Genomic DNA, 22,758 nt, shown 5'->3' on the forward strand with positions numbered 1-22,758 from the left:
CAATAAGAGTACTAGTACTATGAGGTGAAGGCTGTATTTGTGGTAGTAACACCTCGAGAATACGCGTGCCTGCTTAGTCATTGGGCATTGCCAGCCTTCTCCGTGCTGAACCATCTGTAGGAGTGAGCTGCTGATGCCAGGGTCCTCTGGTGACTTGACACCACATAGGAGGAGCAAAGACGTAGAAGTGGCGCAGTGAGCGCTTCCAGGGAGCATGACGGGCTGGTGTGACAGCAGCAGAGGGATGGGAGGCAGCCCGGCTCCGCGCCCGTCACTGTGAGGGAGGCTCTCCGGCGCACAGCTTCTCACCACACACTCTTCTCCTGGGACCTGAGGATGGCGGAGGCAGAGCTGCACAGGGAGCGCCTGCAAGCCATAGCGGTAAGTCAGTGCTGTGTGCGCGGGAGGTTTCCTCACAGGACTCCCACAGCTTCTCCATAGTAACGGTTGCTGAATGGAGGCAGCGCCATGCCCGCCGGGCTTCTCCTGCTGCAGGCTGCGGCGCCTCATCTACTGCTGCTGGAATGTGCAGGGAATAACGGGGGTACAGCTGCTGCAGAACATCTTGAGGCTGCTGTGGTGGTGGGGGTGTATATTGCACTCCTAAATAAAAATGTATTTCTGGGGGCATGTCTCACCTCTCACATGCCAAGAATAAAGTGCCTCAGCCTGGTCCTCATGATACTTGTGAATGGGTGCAGAAGGCGTATACCCCTACCCATCCTGCGCCCACCCTTACCCATCTATTAGGTGGTATTGTCCATGCCCTAAGCAAAGTGTGCCCCTTAATTTTGATTTCCACCCCTGGTTGGCAGTGGTGGGCGTCTAGCTTTGGTGGGCTCCGGTTTGCCACATACACAGAGATTACTTGATGCCGCCAGATAATTCCTACGCTGAGAGCCAGTTGTTAGGTTGGCGAATGGCGAGCACAGATGTGCGGTCGGGCTATGGTTGGTTGTGTTATTGGCACTCTTCGGACGGCTATTTCTGTGGAGCTGGCCATGTGTATAGGACACCGCCAGGTCCTCCAACCTTACAGCCATTATTTGGCTGATAGATCGATGTCTGGAATGGGCAACCCCCCTCTATTACACACAGAGGTACAATATATCGATATGGGCACTTACCTGTATTACGTACTTACATCCATATGGGTAACACCCATCTGGTACATATGTACATTTGTATGGGTAACCCCCCATTACCCACATACATCTGTATGGGTAAACCCTGTCTATTACATACATAGATCCATATGAGTAAACCCCATCCTTTTACGTACATACATCAATATGGGTAAATCCCCCCCCCCCATTACATACATAGATCCATATGGGTAACCCCCGTCTATTGTGTACATTCATCCATATGGCTAACACCCCCCTTCACATCCAAACATCCATATGGATCCCCCCCCCCCCATTATGTGCATACATCCATATTGATAGGCCCCCTCTTTTACACACATTCATCCATGTGGGTGATCCCCTTGATTACATCCTTCAATATAGGTAACCCCCCTCTTTTACACACATTCATCCATGTGGGTGATCCCCTTGATTACATCCTTCCATATGGGTAACCCCCCTCTTTTACATACATTTATCCATGTGGGTGATCCCCTCGATTACATCCTTCCATATGGGTAACCCCCCTCTTTTACATACGCTCCTCTTTTACATCTGTCCATATGGGTAGCCCCCCCTTTACATCCATCCATCCTTGGATACCCCCCCCCCCCTCCTTTTACATCCATCCTTATGGGTAACCCCCTTCCTTTACATACATACATTCTTTTTGGTAACCGCCCACTTTTACATCCCTCAATGTGGGTGACCCCCTCTAATACTTACCTCTATCCATATGGGTGACCCCCTCTGTTACATATATACATAGACGCCTGTAGGGCACATGAATAAAGTTCTCACAGTGCTTTTCAGCCAGGATGCTTCCATCATGGTATCAGGGGTTGTTTTTGTTACTATTACATGCTTTTAATGGTTTACATGTGTCACTGTTCATATTAGGAGGTCTTCTGCGTATCGCTTAACTGTGTGTCTTGGCAGCAAGTAAAAGCATCAATAATGCAGGCTGAAAGAGTGCGAACAATAAGCCACACAATTACAGTCTTGTCGAAATGTGATACGTCAGAAATCGCGGACAGAATGAACCATTGTTGTGTCTGTCAGAGCTGTGCCATGACAGTCGTCAGCGGCATGTGCTCGACTCCAACCGCCACTGCCCAGAGAACGCTTTACATGGCGACTGCAGAGAAAAGTGGAAATTGCCATTGTTCATTTGGGAATCCATTAGCCTCATTAATGGGTAATTGTGCGGCTCTGCCATGTGTACCCTCTTTGATAAGAATAAGATGTGGTGTGGGCACAAATGATGTGTGTAGTTGTATCAGGCTGATTCAGGGCTCGTTCAGAGAGCTCCATGCCGTCTGTGCACGTGGATGTCGCCCATGTGCGGACAGTTTTTTTGCACATAAGTTCACTAGAATGGGCCAGTTTTGTGAGGAAATTGGACCTAAGTGCACACGGCATGTGGAAAATGGCGCATGTGAATTGGCCCATTGAGTATGGTGCTCAGTCCAGGTCCTGTCTGTTCTACGCTTGGACAGCACCCAGACGTTAGGCCCTTCATGCTACTTAATGGAGCCATGGCAGGTAGGATGCACCTAAAAGAACCACAAACAGGGGGCGCTTCATGGGACATACGATTACTACCCTTCACCTTCTAACTTCGTCCTCACCTTCATAGGTAACAGGGCATGTAATAAATATTCTTTTCTAGTAAATTCTGCAACTGTTTAGGTGCCTTTAACAGGGGTATCTACCATTCATGGAGCTCCAGAGAACACATAAAAATGATGAAACCAAGAAGGACCACAGAGCGCTCCTCGTGTGGTGCTGGAAGTGTAGACAAGTGTTCAGGAGGCTCAGGTTCCCAGCTTTTGTGTAACCCATTGCCTGTACAAGTTTGGAGTGATTCATACAGACAGTAGTCAGCTGGCTAAGGGTACTTTCACACTAGCGTTTTTCTTTTCCGGCACTGAGTTCTGTCCTAGGGGCTCTATACCGGAAAATAACTGATCAGTTTTATCCCCATGCATTCTGAATGGAGAGTAATCCGTTCAGGTTTGACTGATCAGGCAAAAGAGAAAACCGTAGCATGCTACGGTTTTATTTCCGGCGAAAAAAACTGAAGACTTGCCTGAATGCCGGCATTTTTTTTCCATAGGAATGTATTAGTGCCCGATCCGGCATTCAAAATACCGGAATGCCGGATCTGTCCTTCCGGTTTGCGCATGCGCTGACCGAAAAAAAGGTGAAAGAAATAAATGCCACTGGAAAGACGGATCCGGCATTTCAATGCATTTTTTTGACTGATCAGGCATTTTTCAGAATGATCAGGATCCTGATCAGTCTTACAAATGCCATCAGTTGGCATACGTTTTGCCGGATGCGGCAGGCAGTTCCGGCGACGGAACTGCTTACCGGATCACTCTGCCGCAAGTGTCAAAGTAGCCTTACGTGTTTCAGGTTGGTTCTTTACCCTTTCCTTAGATGAGCGACACACACTGAAACGTGTTAGGCTCATGTTCATTATCTCTTGTCCATGTCAATTACTGACATTGCCAGTAGACCAGGGTACAGTCAGATGTTCAGTGGCTGCTCCACCTTATTACTTTTCTGTAGCGGCTGCTATATATTTGATCCCACACTGTGCCCATTAGCAGATTTGCCAGTCTTAGGCCTCATGCACACGACCGTTGTGTGCATCCGTGGCCGTTGTGCCGTTTTCGGGTTTTTTTTCGCGGACCCATTGACTTTCAATGGGTCCGTGGAAAAATCGGAAAATGCACTGTTTTGCAGCCGAGGCCGTGATCCGTGTATCCTGTCCGTCAAAAAAATAGACCTGTCCTATTTTTTTGACGGACAACGGTTCACGGACCCATTCAAGTCAATGGGTCCGTGAAAGAACACGGATGCACACAAGATTGGCATCCGTGTCCGTGATCCGTGGCCGTAGGTTGCTTTCATACAGACGGATCCTGTTAGATCTGCGTAAAAGCTTTTTCAGATCTAAGTTTTCACTTCGTGAAAACTCATATCCGACAGTATATTCTAACACAGAGGCGTTCCCATGGTGATGGGGACGCTTCTAGTTAGAATACACTACAAACTGTGTACAAGACTGCCCCCTGCTGCCTGGCAGCACCCGATCTCTTACAGGGGGCCGTGATCCGTACAATTAACCCCTTCAGGTGCGGCACCTGAAGGGGTTAATTGTACTATCATATCCCCCTGTAAGAGATCAGGGCTGCCAGGCAGCAGGGGGCAGACCCCCCCCTCCCCAGTTTGAATATCATTGGTGGCCAGTGCGGCCCCCCCTCCCTCCCTCTATTGTAATAATAGCTTGGTGGCCAGTGTGCGGCCCCCCCCCTTCCTCCCTCTATTGTAATAAATCGTTGGTGGCACAGTGTGCGCCCCCCATCGGGCCCCCCCCTTCCCCCCTCTATTGTAATAAATCGTTGGTGGCACAGTGTGTGTCCCCCATCGCCCCCCCCCTTCCTCCCTCTATTGTAATAAATCGTTGGTGGCACAGTGTGCGCCCCCCATCGGCCCCCCTCCCTATATAGCATTAACAACATTGGTGGCCAGTGTGCGGCCTCCCATCTCCCCCCCCTCCGATCATTGGTGGCAGCGGAGTTCCGATCGGAGTCCCAGTTTAATCGCTGGGGCTCCGATCGGTAACCATGGCAACCAGGACGCTACTGCAGTCCTGGTTGCCATGGTTACTTAGCAATAGTACAATAGTAGAAGATTCATAGTTACCTGCTGGCTGCTGCGATGTTCGTGTCCGGCCGGGAGCTCCACCTACTGGTAAGTGACAGGTCTGTGCGGCGCATTGCTAAATGAACTGTCACTTACCAGTAGGAGGAGCTCCCGGCCGGTCACAGACATCGCAGCAGCCAGCAGGTAAGTATGAATCTTCTACTATTGTACTATTGCTAAGTAACCATGGCAACCAGGGCTGCAGTAGCTTCCTGGTTGCCATGGTTACCGATCGGAGCCCCAGCGATTAAACTGGGACTCTGATCGGAACTACGCTGCCACCAATGATTGGGGGGGGGGGGAGATGGGAGGCCGCACACTGGCCACCAATGTTGTTACTGCTATAGAGGGAGGGGGGCCGATGGGGGGCGCACACTGTGCCACCAACGATTTATTACAATAGAGGGAGGGAGGGGGGGCGATGGGGGGCGCACACTGTGCCACCAACGATTTATTACAATAGAGGTAGGGAGGGGGGGGCCGCACTGGCCACCAATGATATTCAAACTGGGGAGGGGGGGGGGTCTGCCCCCTGCTGCCTGGCAGCCCTGATCTCTTACAGGGGGATATGATAGTACAATTAACCCCTTCAGGTGCGGCACCTGAGGAGTTAATTGTGCTGATCACGGCCCCCTGTAAGAGATCAGGGCTGCCAGGCAGCAGGGGGCAGTCATGTACACAGTTTGTAGTATATTCTAACTAGAAGCGTCCCCATCACCATGGGAACGCCTCTGTGTTAGAATATACTGTCGGAAATGAGTTTTCACGATGTAACTCATATCCGACAGTATATTCTAACATAGAGGCGTTCCCATGGTGATGGGGACGCTTCAAGTTAAAATATACCATCGGATTGGAGAAAACTCCAATCCGATGGTAAAAAAGAACTCCAGACTTTACATTGAAAGTCAATGGGGACGGATCCGTTTGAAATGGCACCATATTGTGTCAACGTCAAACGGATCCGTCCCCATTGACTTGCATTGTAATTCAGGACGGATCCGTTTGGCTCCGCACGGCCAGGCGGACACCAAAACGATTTTTTTTTCATGTCCGTGGATCCTCCAAAAATCAAGGAAGACCCACGGACGAAAAAACGGTCACGGATCACGGACCTACGGACCCTGTTTTTGCGGACCGTGAAAAAATACTGTCGTGTGCATGAGGCCTTAGTAAATCCCGTCAGTGTCGCCAACATGAGCTTTATGTTACAGATGTGTTTTACACTTTGGAAATCCTTTCTGTGGTCACCTTACATCTCCAAAGTTAGATGTTAAAGGGGTTATCCCACAAATTTTAAATGCGTTTTTAAAAACTCTTACTTATCTGGAGGACCTTCTTTCCTTTCTGTGGGGGAGCAGCAGCTCATCAGGCACTTTCATCTCCCAGGATGCATTGCAATTAGCTCTTGTTAAAGGGGTTTTCCAGGCCTTTAATATTGATGACCTATCCTATCAGATTGACGGGGTCCTATACCTGACACCCCCACCGACATGCCTTCTCCTGTCTCTCCTTCTGCCCCCTGCTGCTATGTCTATGGTAAGCCGGAAGAGAGAGAGAGGAGAATGCGCATGTGCCTTTTTTTCATAGAGCTGATTGGCAGAGGTGCTGGTTATCGGACCCCTGCCAATCTGATACTGATTACCTATCCTGAGGATGGGTCATCAATATTAAAAGCCTGGACAACCCCTCTAACCCCTTCCTCCCCTGCATAGAAAATAGTCCCTCACTTATAGCTCCAGAGATACGTATGGTATATAATGCCTCACAATTTCCTTCTCCACTGTCTAGAGCAGGGGTGGCCAACCTTACAGACACAAAGAACCCCAAAAAAATAAATGTATGACTACCAGGAGCCACAAGCTATACATTTACACACAAGTCACCATATTTTTCGCCCTACAAGATGCACCTAGGTTTTAACAAATAAAAATAAGAGAAATAAAATATTTTTCATCTGATTTGAGGTCTGATAAAAAATATTTTTTTCCTTTTTTTTCATTAGCAGAGAAAAAAAGAAAAAATATATTTTTCATCAGACCTCAGATTAGACTCCTAAATCAGATCCCCAATCCTCATCTGACCTAAAATAAGATCCCCAAACCTCATCAGACCCCAATGCTCGGATCAGACAACACAAATCAGACTTCCAGTGTCAGATCTCCTCCCCATGCTCAGATCTCCACCCCATGCTCAGATCTGACCCCCCCTTCTCAGATCTGACTCCCCCCTTCTCAGATCTGATCCCTCCATGCTCAGATCTGACCCCCATTGCTCAGATCAGATCCCCATTGCTTAGATCAGGACCCCCATTGCTCAGATCAGACTCCCATTGCCCAGACCAGGACCCCCCCATGCACAGATCAGAACCTCCCATGCTTAGATCAGACCCCCATGCTCAGTTCTATGATTTAAATAAATCTCTTCCCTCTCCTGATCAAGCACTGGGCTCCTGCTCGGGCACCTGCTACTCTGCAGGTCTGACACGCTCTCCACTGTGACCTGATGAGCACAACGTCAGGTCATAGTGCGTGTCTCTATGTACTACGTTCTCACACTGTGTGCATCAGGACGTAGTGGAGAGTGAGCTGGAGCTGCAAAGTAGTAACAGTACCCGATCAGGAGAAGAGATCTGAGCATGGGGTGCAGAGTGAGCCGGTCTGACTGCTTCCTGGCTCCACAGCTAGAGCATCACTTGAGAAAGCAAAGAGCCGCATGCGGCTCAAGAGCCACTGGTTGGCCATCCCTGGTCTAGAGGGAGATATAGCTGTATATTTCTATGAATTTAGAAGTAGGGGTGAATAGATGAAAGGCGTCTGGAGGCCACTATGCCGGCACTGAGGAGGGGACGCTACTGAGCATGTCAGTCCACCACTGAATACAGAAGAAGGTGGACCAGTAGGATAAACAGCAGGGGGCGCTACCAATGTGCATAAAAACCTTACAATATCTTTATTTCATGTATATTTCAGAAGTGCCCTATTCATTGTGTAGTAATGCTTTTAGTCGGAGACCTCCTTTAAGACCCGTGTTACGGAGAGCTCTTATTACCTGTCAATGACTGTATTTCTTTCTGTTGTAGGCGTACTTGCAGATCAGGCTGCGGCATGGGGGGTTATATTCATAAAGAAAGAAAACTGCGGTTTTCTTGTGTTGATTTATGTCTCCAGTAGTGCCGTACTGTAGTTGGGTTCCACCCCAGCAGTATATTAGGTGTAGATACAGATTTTGGTTTCACCCACGCCTTATCATTTCTATAGAGCTCCATTGACACAGTGGGGGACAGCGCAGAGAAAAAGCAGTGGTGTTGCTATAGTGACAAATTAGATGCTTGCATGCCTTTTCTAACCCTTACTAAGAAAGTTGGACTCTGGATGGTTGCCATAAGCAACACTTGATTTTTGAGCCATTCTGCTGATTATTGCTGCCTGCTTGCTGTGATGTCCTGGTGGGCAGCGCTGAGCTGAGTGGACGCAGCTACATGTACAGTCAGCAGAGCACCCACCAGGATTTTGACCTCATTCAGCGGTGGGTGTTTGCCTTGAAAGGAAGTATTTGCAGGAAATAAAGGTGCCCAAATAAATCGGAGGTGTGGTGAGTGGCCCATTTGGTCCATTTTACTAAACACAGAAAAGCAAACTGCTAGTATGATATTAGAACCATTGCCTCCTTAAACGGGTTATCCCAGGAGTAACATAAAAAATAGAAATCAGACATAGTATACTGTAGTAGAACCAGCCCTGTACCTCACATGGATCCAGAGATCTCCCCATTCATTGCTCTACTAGATTTATTTCAAACTAGCAACTCGGAGGGCATGTCCTTTCTTGGGGGGCATGTCCTTTCTGCTGCATCTCTCTCCCTATCACAGCTCAGGGAGTGTGTCTTTTTTGCTGCAGCTCTCTTCCTATCAAAGTTCGAGGGATGTATCCATTCTGCTACAGCTCTCTCCCTATCAAAGTTCAGGGGATGTATCCTTTCTGCTGCAGCTCTCTCCCTATAAAAGTTCAGGGAATGTATCCTTTCTGCTGCAGCTCTCTCCCTATGAAAGTTCAGGGAATGTATCCTTTCTGCTGCAGCTCTCTCCCTATGAAAGTTCAGGGAATGTATCCTTTCTGCTGCAGCTCTCTCCCTATGAAAGTTCAGGGAATGTATCCTTTCTGCTGCAGCTCTCTCACTATGAAAGTTCAGGGAATGTATCCTTTCTGCTGCAGCTCTCTCCCTATGAAAGTTCAGGGGATGATTTCTGCTGCAGCTCTCTCCCTATGAAAGTTCAGGGGACGTATCCTTTCTGCTGCAGCTCTCTCCCTATCACAGTTTAGGAGATGTATCCTTTATGCTGCAACTCTCTCCCTATAAAAGTTCATGGGATGTAACCTTTCTGCTGCCGCTCTCTCCCTGTCAGTTTATGGAGTGTGGTCTTTCTGTTGTAGCTGTCTCCCTGTCACAGTTTAGGAGATGTGTCCTTTCTGCTGCCGCTCTCTCCCTGTCAGTTTAGGGAGTGTGGTCTTTCTGTTGTAGCTGTCTCCCTGTCACAGTTCAGGGGATGTATCCTTTCTGCTGCCGCTCTCTCCCTGTCAGTTTAGGCATGTATCCTTTCTGCTGCAACTCTCTTCCTATAAAAGTTCAGGGGATGTATCCTTTCTGCTGCAGCTCTCTCCCTGTCAGTTTATGGAGTGTGGTCTTTCTGTTGTAGCTGTCTCCCTATCACAGTTTAGGAGATGTGTCCTTTCTGCTGCCGCTCTCTCCCTGTCAGTTTAGGGAGTCTGGTCTTTCTGTTGTAGCTGTCTCCCTGTCACAGTTCAGGGGATGTATCCTTTCTGCTGCCGCTCTCTCCCTGTCAGTTTAGGGGGTGTGTTCTTTCTGTTGTAGCTGTCTCCCTATCACAGTTTAGGAGATGTGTCCTTTCCGCTGCCGCTCTCTCCCTGTCAGTTTATGGAGTGTGGTCTTTCTGTTGTAGCTGTCTCCCTGTCACAGTTCAGGGGATGTATCCTTTCTGCTGCCGCTCTCTCCCTGTCAGTTTAGGGAGTGTGTTCTTTCTGTTGTAGCTGTCTCCCTATCACAGTTTAGGAGATGTGTTCTTTCTGCTGCAGCTCTCTCCCTGTCAGTTTAGGGAGTGTGGTCTTTCTGATTGATGACCTATCCCTCAGGTAGGTAACCCTAGGAGAGATCATCAATATCAGCAGTTCAGCAGCTCAAATAGGGGCCGGAACTCTGCTACTTTTGTTATTAAAGTAAATGGGAGCAGCACTGCAGCAACCAGCAGTCTCCACACAGTGGATGAGCTGTGTAGTTCTTGCCCCTATTTCTTGCTTTGCAGCTACTGCAAAACAGCTGACGGACAAGGGTGCGAAGTGTTAGACCCCTCTAATGTGATATTGATATCAATTGTTAAATCTTGGAGAACCCCTTTAAGCACAGGAACATGTTGACAAGGTGCAGGGTTGATGAATTCTTGTGCATTGATGGTTCGTCATAACGGGTGCAGAGCATTTTATTTAGTAGATTTGCTACTTAATAAATTATTTCTATTGAAGGAGTTCTCCGGGTTCAGGGCTGTACCTAGATATGAGCTCTTCTTTATTCTTTTACTACCATATATATGAATAGAGCATCGCAGCATTTCCTTACTCCGATGCTCCCCCTTGCCTTTCGCCGGTCTGTTTACTGCCGGTGACATATCGGGCTTCTCCTCATTATGTTAGGCGGAGACTTCCGCCTAGCAGTGAGCCCGGTGATGTCACTGGCACAAATGGACGGTCTGTAGTGCTGACCTAGGCTGCTTTGGAGGCGTGTACTGTGCAAAGTAGTATAGTAGTACAAGATGCACTTTCTAATGGCACCATTTATGGTTGCATACAATGTGGTGGGAAGCAGGAAAAAAAATTCCAAATGGGGTGGAATTCTAAAAAAAATTTGTGGGATGATCGGGATGATCTGTCCTTTTCATTGATACCATTCTGGGGTGTGTATGGGGTGTAATGCAGAAAATTAACAACTATTCACAAAACAGCTTAAAGGCTATGTACACCTTTGATAGAGATTTTTTTTATCATTGCATTTTACTCATTTTTAGCTAAAATTTATTTTTGATCTTTATTAAAAATGTTGAACCACTGTCTTTGTGCTGCCTTGAGTGTCTCTAGTAGCAGGATCTGAATTTTCTCTCTGTTCCATCAGCTAGGTCACCTGACCTCTGACCTGATCTCTGACATTAATTACAAACACTCATTATAGCTCAGGTCTTATCTTACTGATAACAGTGTGCCTTCAGTATCTGTTTATGACCTTTTAGTAATTTACAGAGATAAGGGCACAAAGTGAAAGTACCAGTCACACAGCTAGAAAAACAGTTAGCCCTTTGTGACAGAATGGCTCAATATTTATATTTTTTTTTATAAAGACCAATTGAAAAAATGAATTTAGCACAAAATGAGTAAAATGCAATCATAGCCTTTAAGATACAATAGAATAACAATGATCTTATAGATGTAATATTATTTTAGGCCTCATGCACATGGCAGAGTGAATGGAGCCTTTATGGCTCCTTAGTCACAGTCACATTTGTGCTGCCTTATGAAGCACTGCTATGCCCTAAGTATGCAGGTATTTTCTCCCAGGAGCATTGTTTCTAAGGGGATGCTGTTGGACATAAAGCATTCAAAGGAGTACGCCAGAAGTTTTCATTCCAGTATCAAACAGAAAAATCCTTTGTATGATTCCGAATCAAATCAGAGGCATATGACTTACAGATTTATATGAACTCAGAGGTTGAGGGGAGCTGTACTACGCCTGTGTACATGAGCCTTACTTTGCACAGTGCAATGTAACACTGTGTATGGTAACTCAAATTGTGTATGGTAAGTACTGGAGGGAGTGAATATCTCATCCAGAGGTAAAAGAATCCAGGAAAGCTGTTGTTTTGGCAAAGTGTAGTTTGCAGAGTTACTTTTCTTTGAAGTATTAGGCCTAGATTTTTATAGAATGGTGGGTAGGTAGAGGGACTTGCCATTCCATCCTAATCTGGTACGGTATTTCCCCTAGCCTGAAACGAACCCAGGTGTAATTGCTGCCCCCGTTAGTGGGGAATAAAAACAAGCCCGAAAGGCTCATTCAGAGTCGGTACCAGGAAGTTGCACTTACTGTGGAGGCTGTGCAGAGCCTGATCCCTCTGTGTTTGGACTTGTAATACATAGGTGAGGTAACCTAATGTATAGTTAGCGCTGAGATGGGTAACATGTTTTATTTTGTGTATGTCACATGTCAATGCTTCAAAAAGTTACTAATTGGTTTGCATGCCACTGTCTTAGTAACATAGTACATAAGGCCGAAAAAAGACATTTGTCCATCCAGTTCGGCCTGTCATCCTGCAAGTTGATCCAGAGGAAGGCAAAAAAAAAACTGTGAGGTAGAAGCCAATTTTCCCCACTTTAGGGGAATAAAAAATTCCTTCCTGACTCCAATCAGGCAATCAGAATAACTCCCTGGATCAACGACCCCTCTCTAGTAGCTATAGCCTGTAATATTATTACACTCCAGAAATACATCCAGGCCCCTCTTGAATTCCTTTATTGTACTCACCATCACCACCTCCTCAGGCAAAGAGTTCCATAGTCTCACTGCTCTTACCGTAAAGAATCCTCTTCTATGTTTGTGTACAAACCTTCCTTCCTCCAGACGCAGAGGATGTCCCCTTGTCACAGTCACAGTCCTGGGGGAAAATTGGATGGAAAAGAAAATCTGTTCGGACTATTACCATTGAAATTTGTGAGTCTGTCATTGCCAACCCCACCACAAGCACACAGACTCGCGACATTTGGTGGAGGGTGCGGACAATGACAGACTCGCATATTTCAGGGGTTAAAAGTCCAAACAGCTTTTATTTTCCATCAACCACAAGACAGTGGCATGCAAATCAATTAGTCACTACATAGACATACACAAAATAATATACACTCCTTCCAATATTTTACCATACACAGCGTTATAGCATGTGATAATGTTTCCATGCATTTTGGCTACATAATGGGGGAGATTTATCAAAACTGGTGCAACAAAAAGGTGGCTTAATTGCCTGTAGCAATCAGATTGATCCTTTCATTTTGCAAAGGAGCTCTGAAAAATGAAAGGTGTATTTTGATTGGTTGCTATGGGCAACTAGACCAGTTTTCCCTTACACCAGTTTTGATAAATTTCCCCCAGTCACTTTATATACAGGGACACTAAAGGAGGACTTTACCTATATTTTATCACATTTCTCCAGTCCATCAATAAGCCACCGTAAGGCTTCCTTCACACTTGTGTTTTTGCCTAATCCGGCAGGGTTCAGCAAAACTGCTTCCGTTTTTGATAATACAACTGGCTGCATCCATTATGAACGGATCCGGTTGTATTATCTTTAACATAGCCAAGACGGATCCATCATGAACTCCATTGAAAGTCAATGGAGGACGGATCCGTTTTCTATTGTGTCCAAGAAAACGGATCTGCGACCATTGACTTGCATTGTGTGTCATTCCGTTTTGTGCCGCATCCCATGACGGAAAGAAAACTGCTGCTTGCAATAGAATGCATTTTGAGGCATTCAGTTCTGTTCAGTTCCGTTTTGTCCCCATTGACAGGGATCTCAATACCGGAAAAGTTAAATGCAAGTGTGAAAGTAGCCTTAGACAAATGTAGTTGATGATACAGAAGATTTGTCACTTGGGAGCTGTTGGGAAGTTTTGCTTCTAGAAAGTTTTTTTTTCTAAAACTATTTTTCTATGTTTATAGCTCCTATGCAGACGTATGCGTCTCTATGGTAACAGACTAGGGTACACATTCCTGACTAAGAGACTGCAGGATTAGAGTACACTGGGTTTGTTTATTCTCTGTTAGACTAATAGACTAATGAAGAATATTTTCAAAGTTGCATAATTTTATTTAAAATGCAAAAAAATAAAATAAAAAGATTATCCATTGTACTTATCCTTTAATGGGGTTGTGCCATAATCTGCAGCACTTTTCACCGTAAAGTGTATTTTCATCAGTTACTCTAGCTCTCACTTGTCATTTGACTGCTGTTCCCTTACGCCTGAGGGCAGTGAGATGTATCCTGCCATCAGCAGATCATGTGACTGCTGTTTCCTTACGCTTGAGGGCGGTGAGATGTATCCTGACATCAGCAGATCATGTGACTGCTGTTTCCTTACGCTTGAGGGCGGTGAGATGTATCCTGACATCAGCAGATCATGTGACTGCTGTTTCCTTACGCTTGAGGGCGGTGAGATGTATCCTGACATCAGCAGATCATGTGACTGCTGTTCCCTTACGCATGAGGGCGGTGAGATGTATCCTGACATCAGCAGATCATGTGACTGCTGTTCCCTTACGCCTGAGGGCGGTGAGATGCATCCTGACATCAGCAGATCATGTGAATGCTGTTCCCTTACGCCTGAGGGCGGTGAGATGCATCCTGACATCAGCAGATCATGTGACTGCTGTTCCCTTACGCCTGAGGGCAGTGAGATGCATCCTGACATCAGCAGATCATGTGACTGCTGTTCCCTTACGCCTGAGGGCAGTGAGATGCATGCTGACATCAGCAGATCATGTGACTGCTGTACCCTTACGCCTGAGGGCAGTGAGATGCATGCTGACATCAGCAGATCATGTGACTGCTGTACCCTTACGCCTGAGGGCAGTGAGATGCATCCTGACATCAGCAGATCATGTGACTGCTGTTCCCTTACGCCTGAGGGCAGTGAGATGCATCCTGACATCAGCAGATCATGTGACTGCTGTTCCCTTACGCCTGAGGGCAGTGAGATGCATCCTGACATCAGCAGATCATGTGACTGCTGTTCCCTTACGCCTGAGGGCAGTGAGATGCATCCTGACATCAGCAGATCATGTGACTGCTGTTCCCTTACGCCTGAGGGCAGTGAGATGCATCCTGACATCAGCAGATCATGTGACTGCTGTTCCCTTACGCCTGAGGGCAGTGAGATGCATCCTGCCATCAGCAGATCATGTGACTGCTGTTCCCTTACTCCTGAGGGCAGTGAGATGCATCCTGACATCAGCAGATCATGTGACTGCTGTTCCCTTACGCCTGAGGGCAGTGAGATGCATCCTGCCATCAGCAGATCATGTGACTGCTGTTCCCTTACTCCTGAGGGCAGTGAGATGTATCCTGCCATCAGCAGATCATGTGACTGCTGTACCCTTACGCCTGAGGGCAGTGAGATGCATCCTGCCATCAGCAGATCATGTGACTGCTGTTCCCTTACGCCTGAGGGCAGTAACATGTATCCTGACATCAGCAGATCATTTGACTGCTGTTCCCTTACGCCTGAGGGCAGTGAGATGTATCCTGCCATCAGCAGATCATGTGACTGCTGTTCCCTTACTCCTGAGGGCAGTGAGATGTATCCTGCCATCAGCAGATCATGTGACTGCTGTTCCCTTACGCCTGAGGGCAGTAACATGTATCCTGACATCAGCAGATCATGTGACTGCTGTTCCCTTACGCCTGAGGGCAGTAACATGTATCCTGACATCAGCAGATCATGTGACTGCTGTACCCTTACGCCTGAGGGCAGTAACATGTATCCTGACATCAGCAGATCATTTGACTGCTGTTCCCTTACGCCTGAGGGCAGTGAGATGTATCCTGCCATCAGCAGATCATGTGACTGCTGTTCCCTTACTCCTGAGGGCAGTGAGATGTATCCTGCCATCAGCAGATCATGTGACTGCTGTTCCCTTACGCCTGAGGGCAGTGAGATGCATGCTGACATCAGCAGATCATGTGACTGCTGTTCCCTTACTCCTGAGGGCAGTGAGATGTATCCTGACATCAGCAGATCATGTGACTGCTGTTCCCTTACGCCTGAGGGCAGTAACATGTATCCTGACATCAGCAGATCATTTGACTGCTGTTCCCTTACGCCTGAGGGCAGTGAGATGTATCCTGCCATCAGCAGATCATGTGACTGCTGTTCCCTTACGCCTGAGGGCAGTGAGATGTATCCTGCCATCAGCAGATCATGTGACTGCTGTACCCTTACGCCTGAGGGCAGTGAGATGTATCCTGACATCAGCAGATCATGTGACTGCTGTTCCCTTACTCCTGAGGGCAGTGAGATGTATCCTGCCATCAGCAGATCATGTGACTGCTGTTCCCTTACGCATGAGGGCAGTAACATGTATCCTGACATCAGCAGATCATGTGACTGCTGTTCCCTTACGCCTGAGGGCAGTGAGATGTATCCTGCCATCAGCAAATCATGTGACTGCTGTACCCTTACGCCTGAGGGCAGTGAGATGTATCCTGCCATCAGCAGATCATGTGACTGCTGTTCCCTTACTCCTGAGGGCAGTGAGATGTATCCTGACATCAGCAGATCATGTGAATGCTGTTCCCTTACGCCTGAGGGCAGTGACATGTATCCTGACATCAGCAGATCATGTGACTGCTGTTCCCTTACTCCTGAGGGCAGTGAGATGTATCCTGACATCAGCAGATCATGTGACTGCTGTTCCCTTACGCCTGAGGGCAGTGACATGTATCCTGACATCAGCAGATCATGTGACTGCTGTTCCCTTACTCCTGAGGGCAGTGAGATGTATCCTGACATCAGCAGATCATGTGAATGCTGTTCCCTTACGCCTGAGGGCAGTGACATGTATCCTGACATCAGCAGATCATGTGACTGCTGTTCCCTTACGCCTGAGGGCAGTGAGATGCATGCTGACATCAGCAGATCATGTGACTGCTGTTCCCTTACGCCTGAGGGCAGTGAGATGTATCCTGACATCAGCAGATCATGTGACACTAACCATGTTTTTACCAATGACGTTCCCTATGTCCTACATTACAAGTCTACAATGCAGGACATAACCTACAGGAACTGAATATCAAAACTGATTTGCCACAGGGTGCAATGGCAGTCTAATGACTGTAGAATAAGGCTGTTTTGATAAATGGTGATATTTCTAGACATTGATATCTGTTGTGCGAGATACATTTATATTAGTGGCACCACCTCTTTACATTTTCCTTTTTATTTAAGTTGTTAAAAGTTCTCTGCATATATTCTGAGTTATTGCTTTCCAGGAAAGGCAAGTTGCAACCAATATTAGAATAGTTAGCACAGTGATTATAATTCCTGATTTTAGAGCATCTTTTCATATAACTGTGTTGTGCCATTCCTCTGTTATTCCTTCTAGAAGTTTATGAATAAATTGCCAGCAGGTCTAGCTCGGTGTTACCAGTTGGGGGACATGTCTTTGCATAGCACTGATTGGATAGTGTGGGACTGTGCATGGAAACACCCAAGCAAGTTACTAACACAGACACGTCAGGAGAGGTGATAGGTCCTTTTTAAAGTGGTTGCCTCATTAAGATAACCCTATAAAACATATACTTTATTACAGCATGTGGAGGGACATCATAGAGCTCTGTAAAAGTAGGTCCCGCATTGTGAATTACAAAGAATCATCTGTATAGCTACCAAGTAATACTACATTTCTCCTGCAGGGGTTGCTGCAGGGGAAATGATAAGCAAGCCACGGATTCCTGCAGGGACACAAACTGATCGCCCCAGTGATAGTTTGTTGCCAATGGAGTATCCGTTTAATGGAAGCTATAGCAAATTATACAGCTTTACATCCAATAAATACCCTTGAAGAGCAGTAAAATTGGATAGATTTGCCTTGCAAGCGAGAAAGCAGGGTAGTAACTTAACAATTCAGTAAAATGGCTACATTTCTAATAAATTGATACAATAGCATATTTTATTTTATGGAGTACAGTGAGGTTTGTATAATTCTTCACTAAGTGTACATCCTGCTGACTAAGGCTACTTTCACACTGGCGTTTCTGGGTCCGCTTGTGAGATCCGTTTCAGGGCTCTTACAAGCGGCCCAAAATGGATCAGTTTAGCCCCAATGCATTCTGAATGGATCGGTTCCGAATGCATCAGTTTGCCTCCGTTCAGCCTCCATTCCGCTCTGGAGGCGGACACTAAAACGCTGCTTGCAGCGTTTTGATGTCCGCCTGACAATGCGGAGACAACCGGATCCGTCCTGACTTACAATGTAAGTCAATGGGGATGGATTCGTTTTCACTGACACAATATGGTGCAATTGAAAACGGATCCGCCTCCCATTGACTATTTTTTTTTTGTTCATGTTAATGCAAACGGATCCGTTCTGAACGGATGCAAGCGTTTGCATTATAGGTGCAGATCCGTCTGTGCAGGTACCAGACGGATCCGCACCTTACGCAGGTGTGAAAGTAGCCTAAGGCTACTTTCACACTGGTGTTTTGGCTTTCCGTTTGTGAGATTCGTTCAGGGCTCTCACAAGCGGGCCAAAACGGATCAGTTTTGCCCTCATGCATTCTGAATGGAAAAGGATCAGAATGCATCAGTTTGCCTCCGTTGTGCCTCCATTCCGCTTTGGAGGCGGACACCAAAACACTGCCTGCAGCGTTTTGCTGTCCGCTTGACGAAACTGAGCCAAACGGATCCGTTCTGACACACAATGTAAGTCAATGGGGACGGATCTGTTTTCTCTGACACAATCTGGCACAATAGAAAACGGATCCATCCTCCATTGACATTGGATCCGTCTTGGCTATGTTACAGATAATACAAACGGATCCGTTCATGATGGATGCATGCGGTTGTATTATCTGAACGGATCAGTCCATGACGGATCCGCCCAAAACGTGTGAAAGTAGCTTTAGTGGTGCTGTATCCTGTTTTACTTCAAATACAAGTATGGTAGAAAGCCAGAACTATAAAATTATAAGGGAAGGCTCAGCGACCCTGAAGAAAGCTGTATGCTTGGCATGGCGAAAGGAAATATATACACTTTGCATTGTGTGTGTACTCGTTCTATTTAAAAGGTCATGCAGCTATATACATGGTTAGAGTTTGTTTCTCTGTTTCTAAAAGCAATAAGCATTTAATATATTGAATGACGGCATAAAAAAATGCATCTTGTCCCGCAAAAAAAGCCCTAACATGGCTATGTGAATGGAAAAATAAAAAAAGTTATGGCTATTGGAACGTGGGGAGGAAAAATAAAAATGCTAAAATAAAAATAGGCCTGGTCTTTAAGGGCTTAAATATATACTTACATAGTTAATATGGTTGAAAAAAGACATAAGTCCATCAAGTTCTGGGGACGCGAATCCCAGAAGGAAGTGAGACTCAGATTTCTACACGTTTTCATAAGCATTAATGACATTTACTTTTAAGAAATCATCTAAACCCTTTTTAAAACTGTCCACTGTTCCTGCTGTGACCACGTCCTGAGGAAGTCTATTCCACAGATTCATAGTTCTTACAGTAAAGGAGCTTTGACGCTTCTGGAGACTGAACTTTTTCTTCTCCTGTCGGAGGCAGTGCCCCCTTGTCTTTTCAGGGCATTTTACATGGAACAGTTTTTCACAGTATTTTTTGTATGGCCCATTTATATACTTGTACAGGTTAATCATGTCCCCCCCCCAATTAGACGTCTTTTCTTAAGACTAAATAAATAAAATAAAAATGTTAATTTAAATAAATTAAATAATTAAGACCCTCCATGCCGCTTATCAGTTTAGTCGCTCTCCTCTGTACTTTTTTCAGCTCCAGTTCGTCCTTTCTATGGACTGGTGCCCAGAACTGAACTGCGTATTCCAGATGAGGCCGCACCAGCGCTTTGTAAAGTGGTAATATTACATCCCTGCCCCACGAGTCTATGATCTACAAGGACATCCAAATCCTTCTCTACAAGAACATCACCTAGGACATATGATGTCCAGAGATTATTACTACCAAGATGCATAACTTTACATTTATCCACATTGAACCTCATTTGCCAAGTTGATGCCCAACCACTCAGAGTGTTCAAGTCAGCTTGTAGTTTATGGACACCTTCCACAGACTGTACAGTACTACATAGCTTAGTCATCTGCAAAAATAGAAATGGTGCTATTAATCTCGTCCTCACTATCATTAATAAATAAATTAAATAGAGGATCTAGCACTGAATCTTGGGGTACACCACTTATAACCCAGGACCATTCTGAATAGGAATCATTGACCACAACTCTCTGGACACGGTCCTTCAGGCAGTTTTCAATCGAATTACAGACTATACTTTCCAAGCCTATAGACCTTACTTTACCTATTAAACGTCTATGAGGGACAGTATCAAAAGCCTTTTCAAAATCCAGAAACACTATATCCACAGCCACCCATCTGTCCAGGCTACTACTCACCTCCTCATAAAAGCAAACCAGGTTAGTCTGACAACTACTGTCCTTGGTAAACCCATGTTGGTTATCACTTATATTATTTATAGTCACATACTCCTTTATATAGTCCTTTTAAGAGTCCATCAAAAATGTTTCCCACAACAGAAGTTAAACTAACTGTTATATAATTACCGTACCTGTGGAGGACCTAGATCCTTTTTTGAATATGGGCAACACATTTGCTTTGCGCCAATCACTTGGCACTGTACCAGTACCTAGAGAATCTTTAAAAAGTATAAACAGGGGCACAGCAATAATTTAGCTGAGCTCTTTAAGCACTCTTGGGTGCTTGGGAGTCTTGTTCATATTTACCTTATTTAACTTATCTTGGACCATATCTACAGTTAGCCAATTGAGTGTATTACTGGGTGTACTAAGAGCCCCAGCACCACAGATATCAGCTCCTTTCTCTTCTTTTGTATATACAGAGCTAAAAAAAAACATTTTGTAACTTTGCCTTTTCCTTATCTTCAGTGACTAACCATTACCATTATTTAGGAGACGTACCTGCTCAGACCTTGGTTTTTTAGCATTTATATATTTAAAGAATTTTGGGGGGTTTGTTTTGCTCTGTTTTGCCACCTGCTGTTCGTTTTGTATTTTTGCTAATTTTATCTACTTTAACAGATTATATTAAGCCCTTTGTAAACGCTACAGCGGTCAGTTTGAATGCCCCTTTTTTTGTCTTTCATTGCCCTTTTTACAGTAGCTAGTAGCTGTAAGCCATGGGTGGGGGGGGGGGGGGGGGGGGGGGTTTAATTATATTGTGGTCACTATTACCTAGTGTTTCTCGAACAGTAACATTTCCAACAAGCTCTGCATCATTAGAAATGACCAGATCCAACAGAGCATTGCCCCTAGTGAGAGCTTCTATAAACTGGCCCATAAAGTGCAGCAAGTTGAGGAATCTTCTCCCCTTTGCAGTTGAGGCAGAACCATGACCCCAGTCAATGTCTGGGAAGTTAAAATCTCCTATTATGACCAATGTACCAGCCTGTGCAGCCTGCTCTATTTGGTTATCCAGTTGAGCTTCTATCTCCTCTGTGATGTTAGGGGGTCTATAGATTACACCAAGTATTATTATTTTTTGTGTTTATATCCCTTTGAAATTCCACCCATATGGTTTCCACATCCTCACCATCCTCACTCACAAATGCCTCTTTCACACTTGTCTTCAGATGACTCCGCACATGCAGGCACACACCACCACCTTTTCTATTGACCCAGTCTTTCCTAAATAGTGTACAACCCTTAATATTAACAGCCCAGTCATGCGAAGAGTCCAACCATGTCTCAGACACACCAACTACATCTATGTGTTCTTCTAGTACCATAGCCTCCATTTTGCTAGTTAGACTTCTGGCATTTTTGAAAATACATTTTAAATTACTATTATCTGTAAAGTGAATATCTGGGATTGTTGGTTTACCTTGGCTGATGTTTGTATGTAACAGGTTCTTGTTAACAGCAGTTCTATTTTTCATCGGTGTATAGTTCTGCCCAGTCTTCTCCCTACTTTCCTCACTAACCCCAGCCCCCACTAAATCCTCACTGTCCCTTCCTATACCCCACTCTCTACCCCTTTATAAGTAGGACCCCCCCCCACCTACCCCTTTTTAAGGACCTTCCATCTCCCCCTGACTTTGTCATTGGAGCCAATGTGTACCATGACCGCCGGGTCTTCCCCAGCCCCACCCAGCAATCTGTCAATCCGATCCACAATATGCTGAAACCGAGCACCATACTGTTCAGTATTCACGGTCTCAGTGACAGATGACCCTGTCTATCCTGATAATAATAGAGTCCCCTACCACCAGCATCTGTCTGACCTTTGCTGCACTCCTTTTCCGCCCTCCCTGCAGGGGGCATCCTTCTGGTTGCTAGGAGTAATGCCAGAACCAAAATGCAAGCACTTAAAGGGGTTGTCTCATCATGGACAATGGGGGCATATCGCTAGGATATGCCCCCATTGTCTTATAGGTGCATGTCCCACTGCTCGGACCCGCACCTATATCGAGGACGGAGCCCCGCAAGTGAAGGAGGGCGCACAGCTGGCTCGGCTATTTCTGTCGGCCCTATAGAAATGAATGGGAGCAGGGGCCGCGCATGGGTGGTACGCTCCCATTTACTTCTATAGGGAGCCGGCTTGGTGGTGGCCGGACTGGAGTCCTCCAGCCACCACCTTACGGGGCTCCTATAAGACAATGGGGGCCTATCCTAGCAATATGCCTCCATTGTCTATGATGAGACAACCCCTTTAACTCACAAGGACCTTTGCTATAAACTATATACAGCTATTTGCAATCATTCCCACAAAATCACACTCAGCACCAGTACTCAACTTATTCACAAGCTCACGAAGTCTACTTTCACACTGGCATTTTGGCTTTCAGTTTGTGAGATCCGTTCAGGGCTCTCACAAGCGGTCCAAAACGGATCAGTTTTGCCCTAATGCATTCTGAATGGAAAAGGATCCGCTGAGAATGCATCAGTTCAGTCTCCATTCTGCTTTGGAGATGGACACCAAAAGCTGCTAGCAGCGTTTTGGTGTCCGTCTGATGAAACTGAGCCAAACGGATCCGTCCTGGCACACAATGTAAGTAGATGGGGACGGATCCG

At 46.0% G+C, this 22,758-nt stretch overlaps 1 protein-coding gene across 3 annotated transcripts in view; it reads left to right on the forward strand.

The window, feature by feature from the left end:
* The first annotated feature begins 169 nt into the window (after positions 1–169).
* The window catches only part of LOC122921092 (A-kinase anchor protein 2-like), a 376,427-nt gene continuing 353,838 nt past the window's right edge, over positions 170–22,758 (forward strand). For all 3 annotated transcript variants that reach the window (XM_044271024.1, XM_044271040.1, XM_044271032.1), the window contains exon 1: positions 170–381. In XM_044271024.1, coding sequence (XP_044126959.1) covers positions 337–381 — 45 coding nt within the window. In that variant the 5' untranslated portion in view covers positions 170–336. The remainder of the gene's footprint in view (positions 382–22,758) is intronic.

This window comes from Bufo gargarizans, chromosome 1, assembly GCF_014858855.1.
Source record: "Bufo gargarizans isolate SCDJY-AF-19 chromosome 1, ASM1485885v1, whole genome shotgun sequence".
In the NCBI taxonomy this organism is placed as follows: domain Eukaryota; kingdom Metazoa; phylum Chordata; class Amphibia; order Anura; family Bufonidae; genus Bufo; species Bufo gargarizans.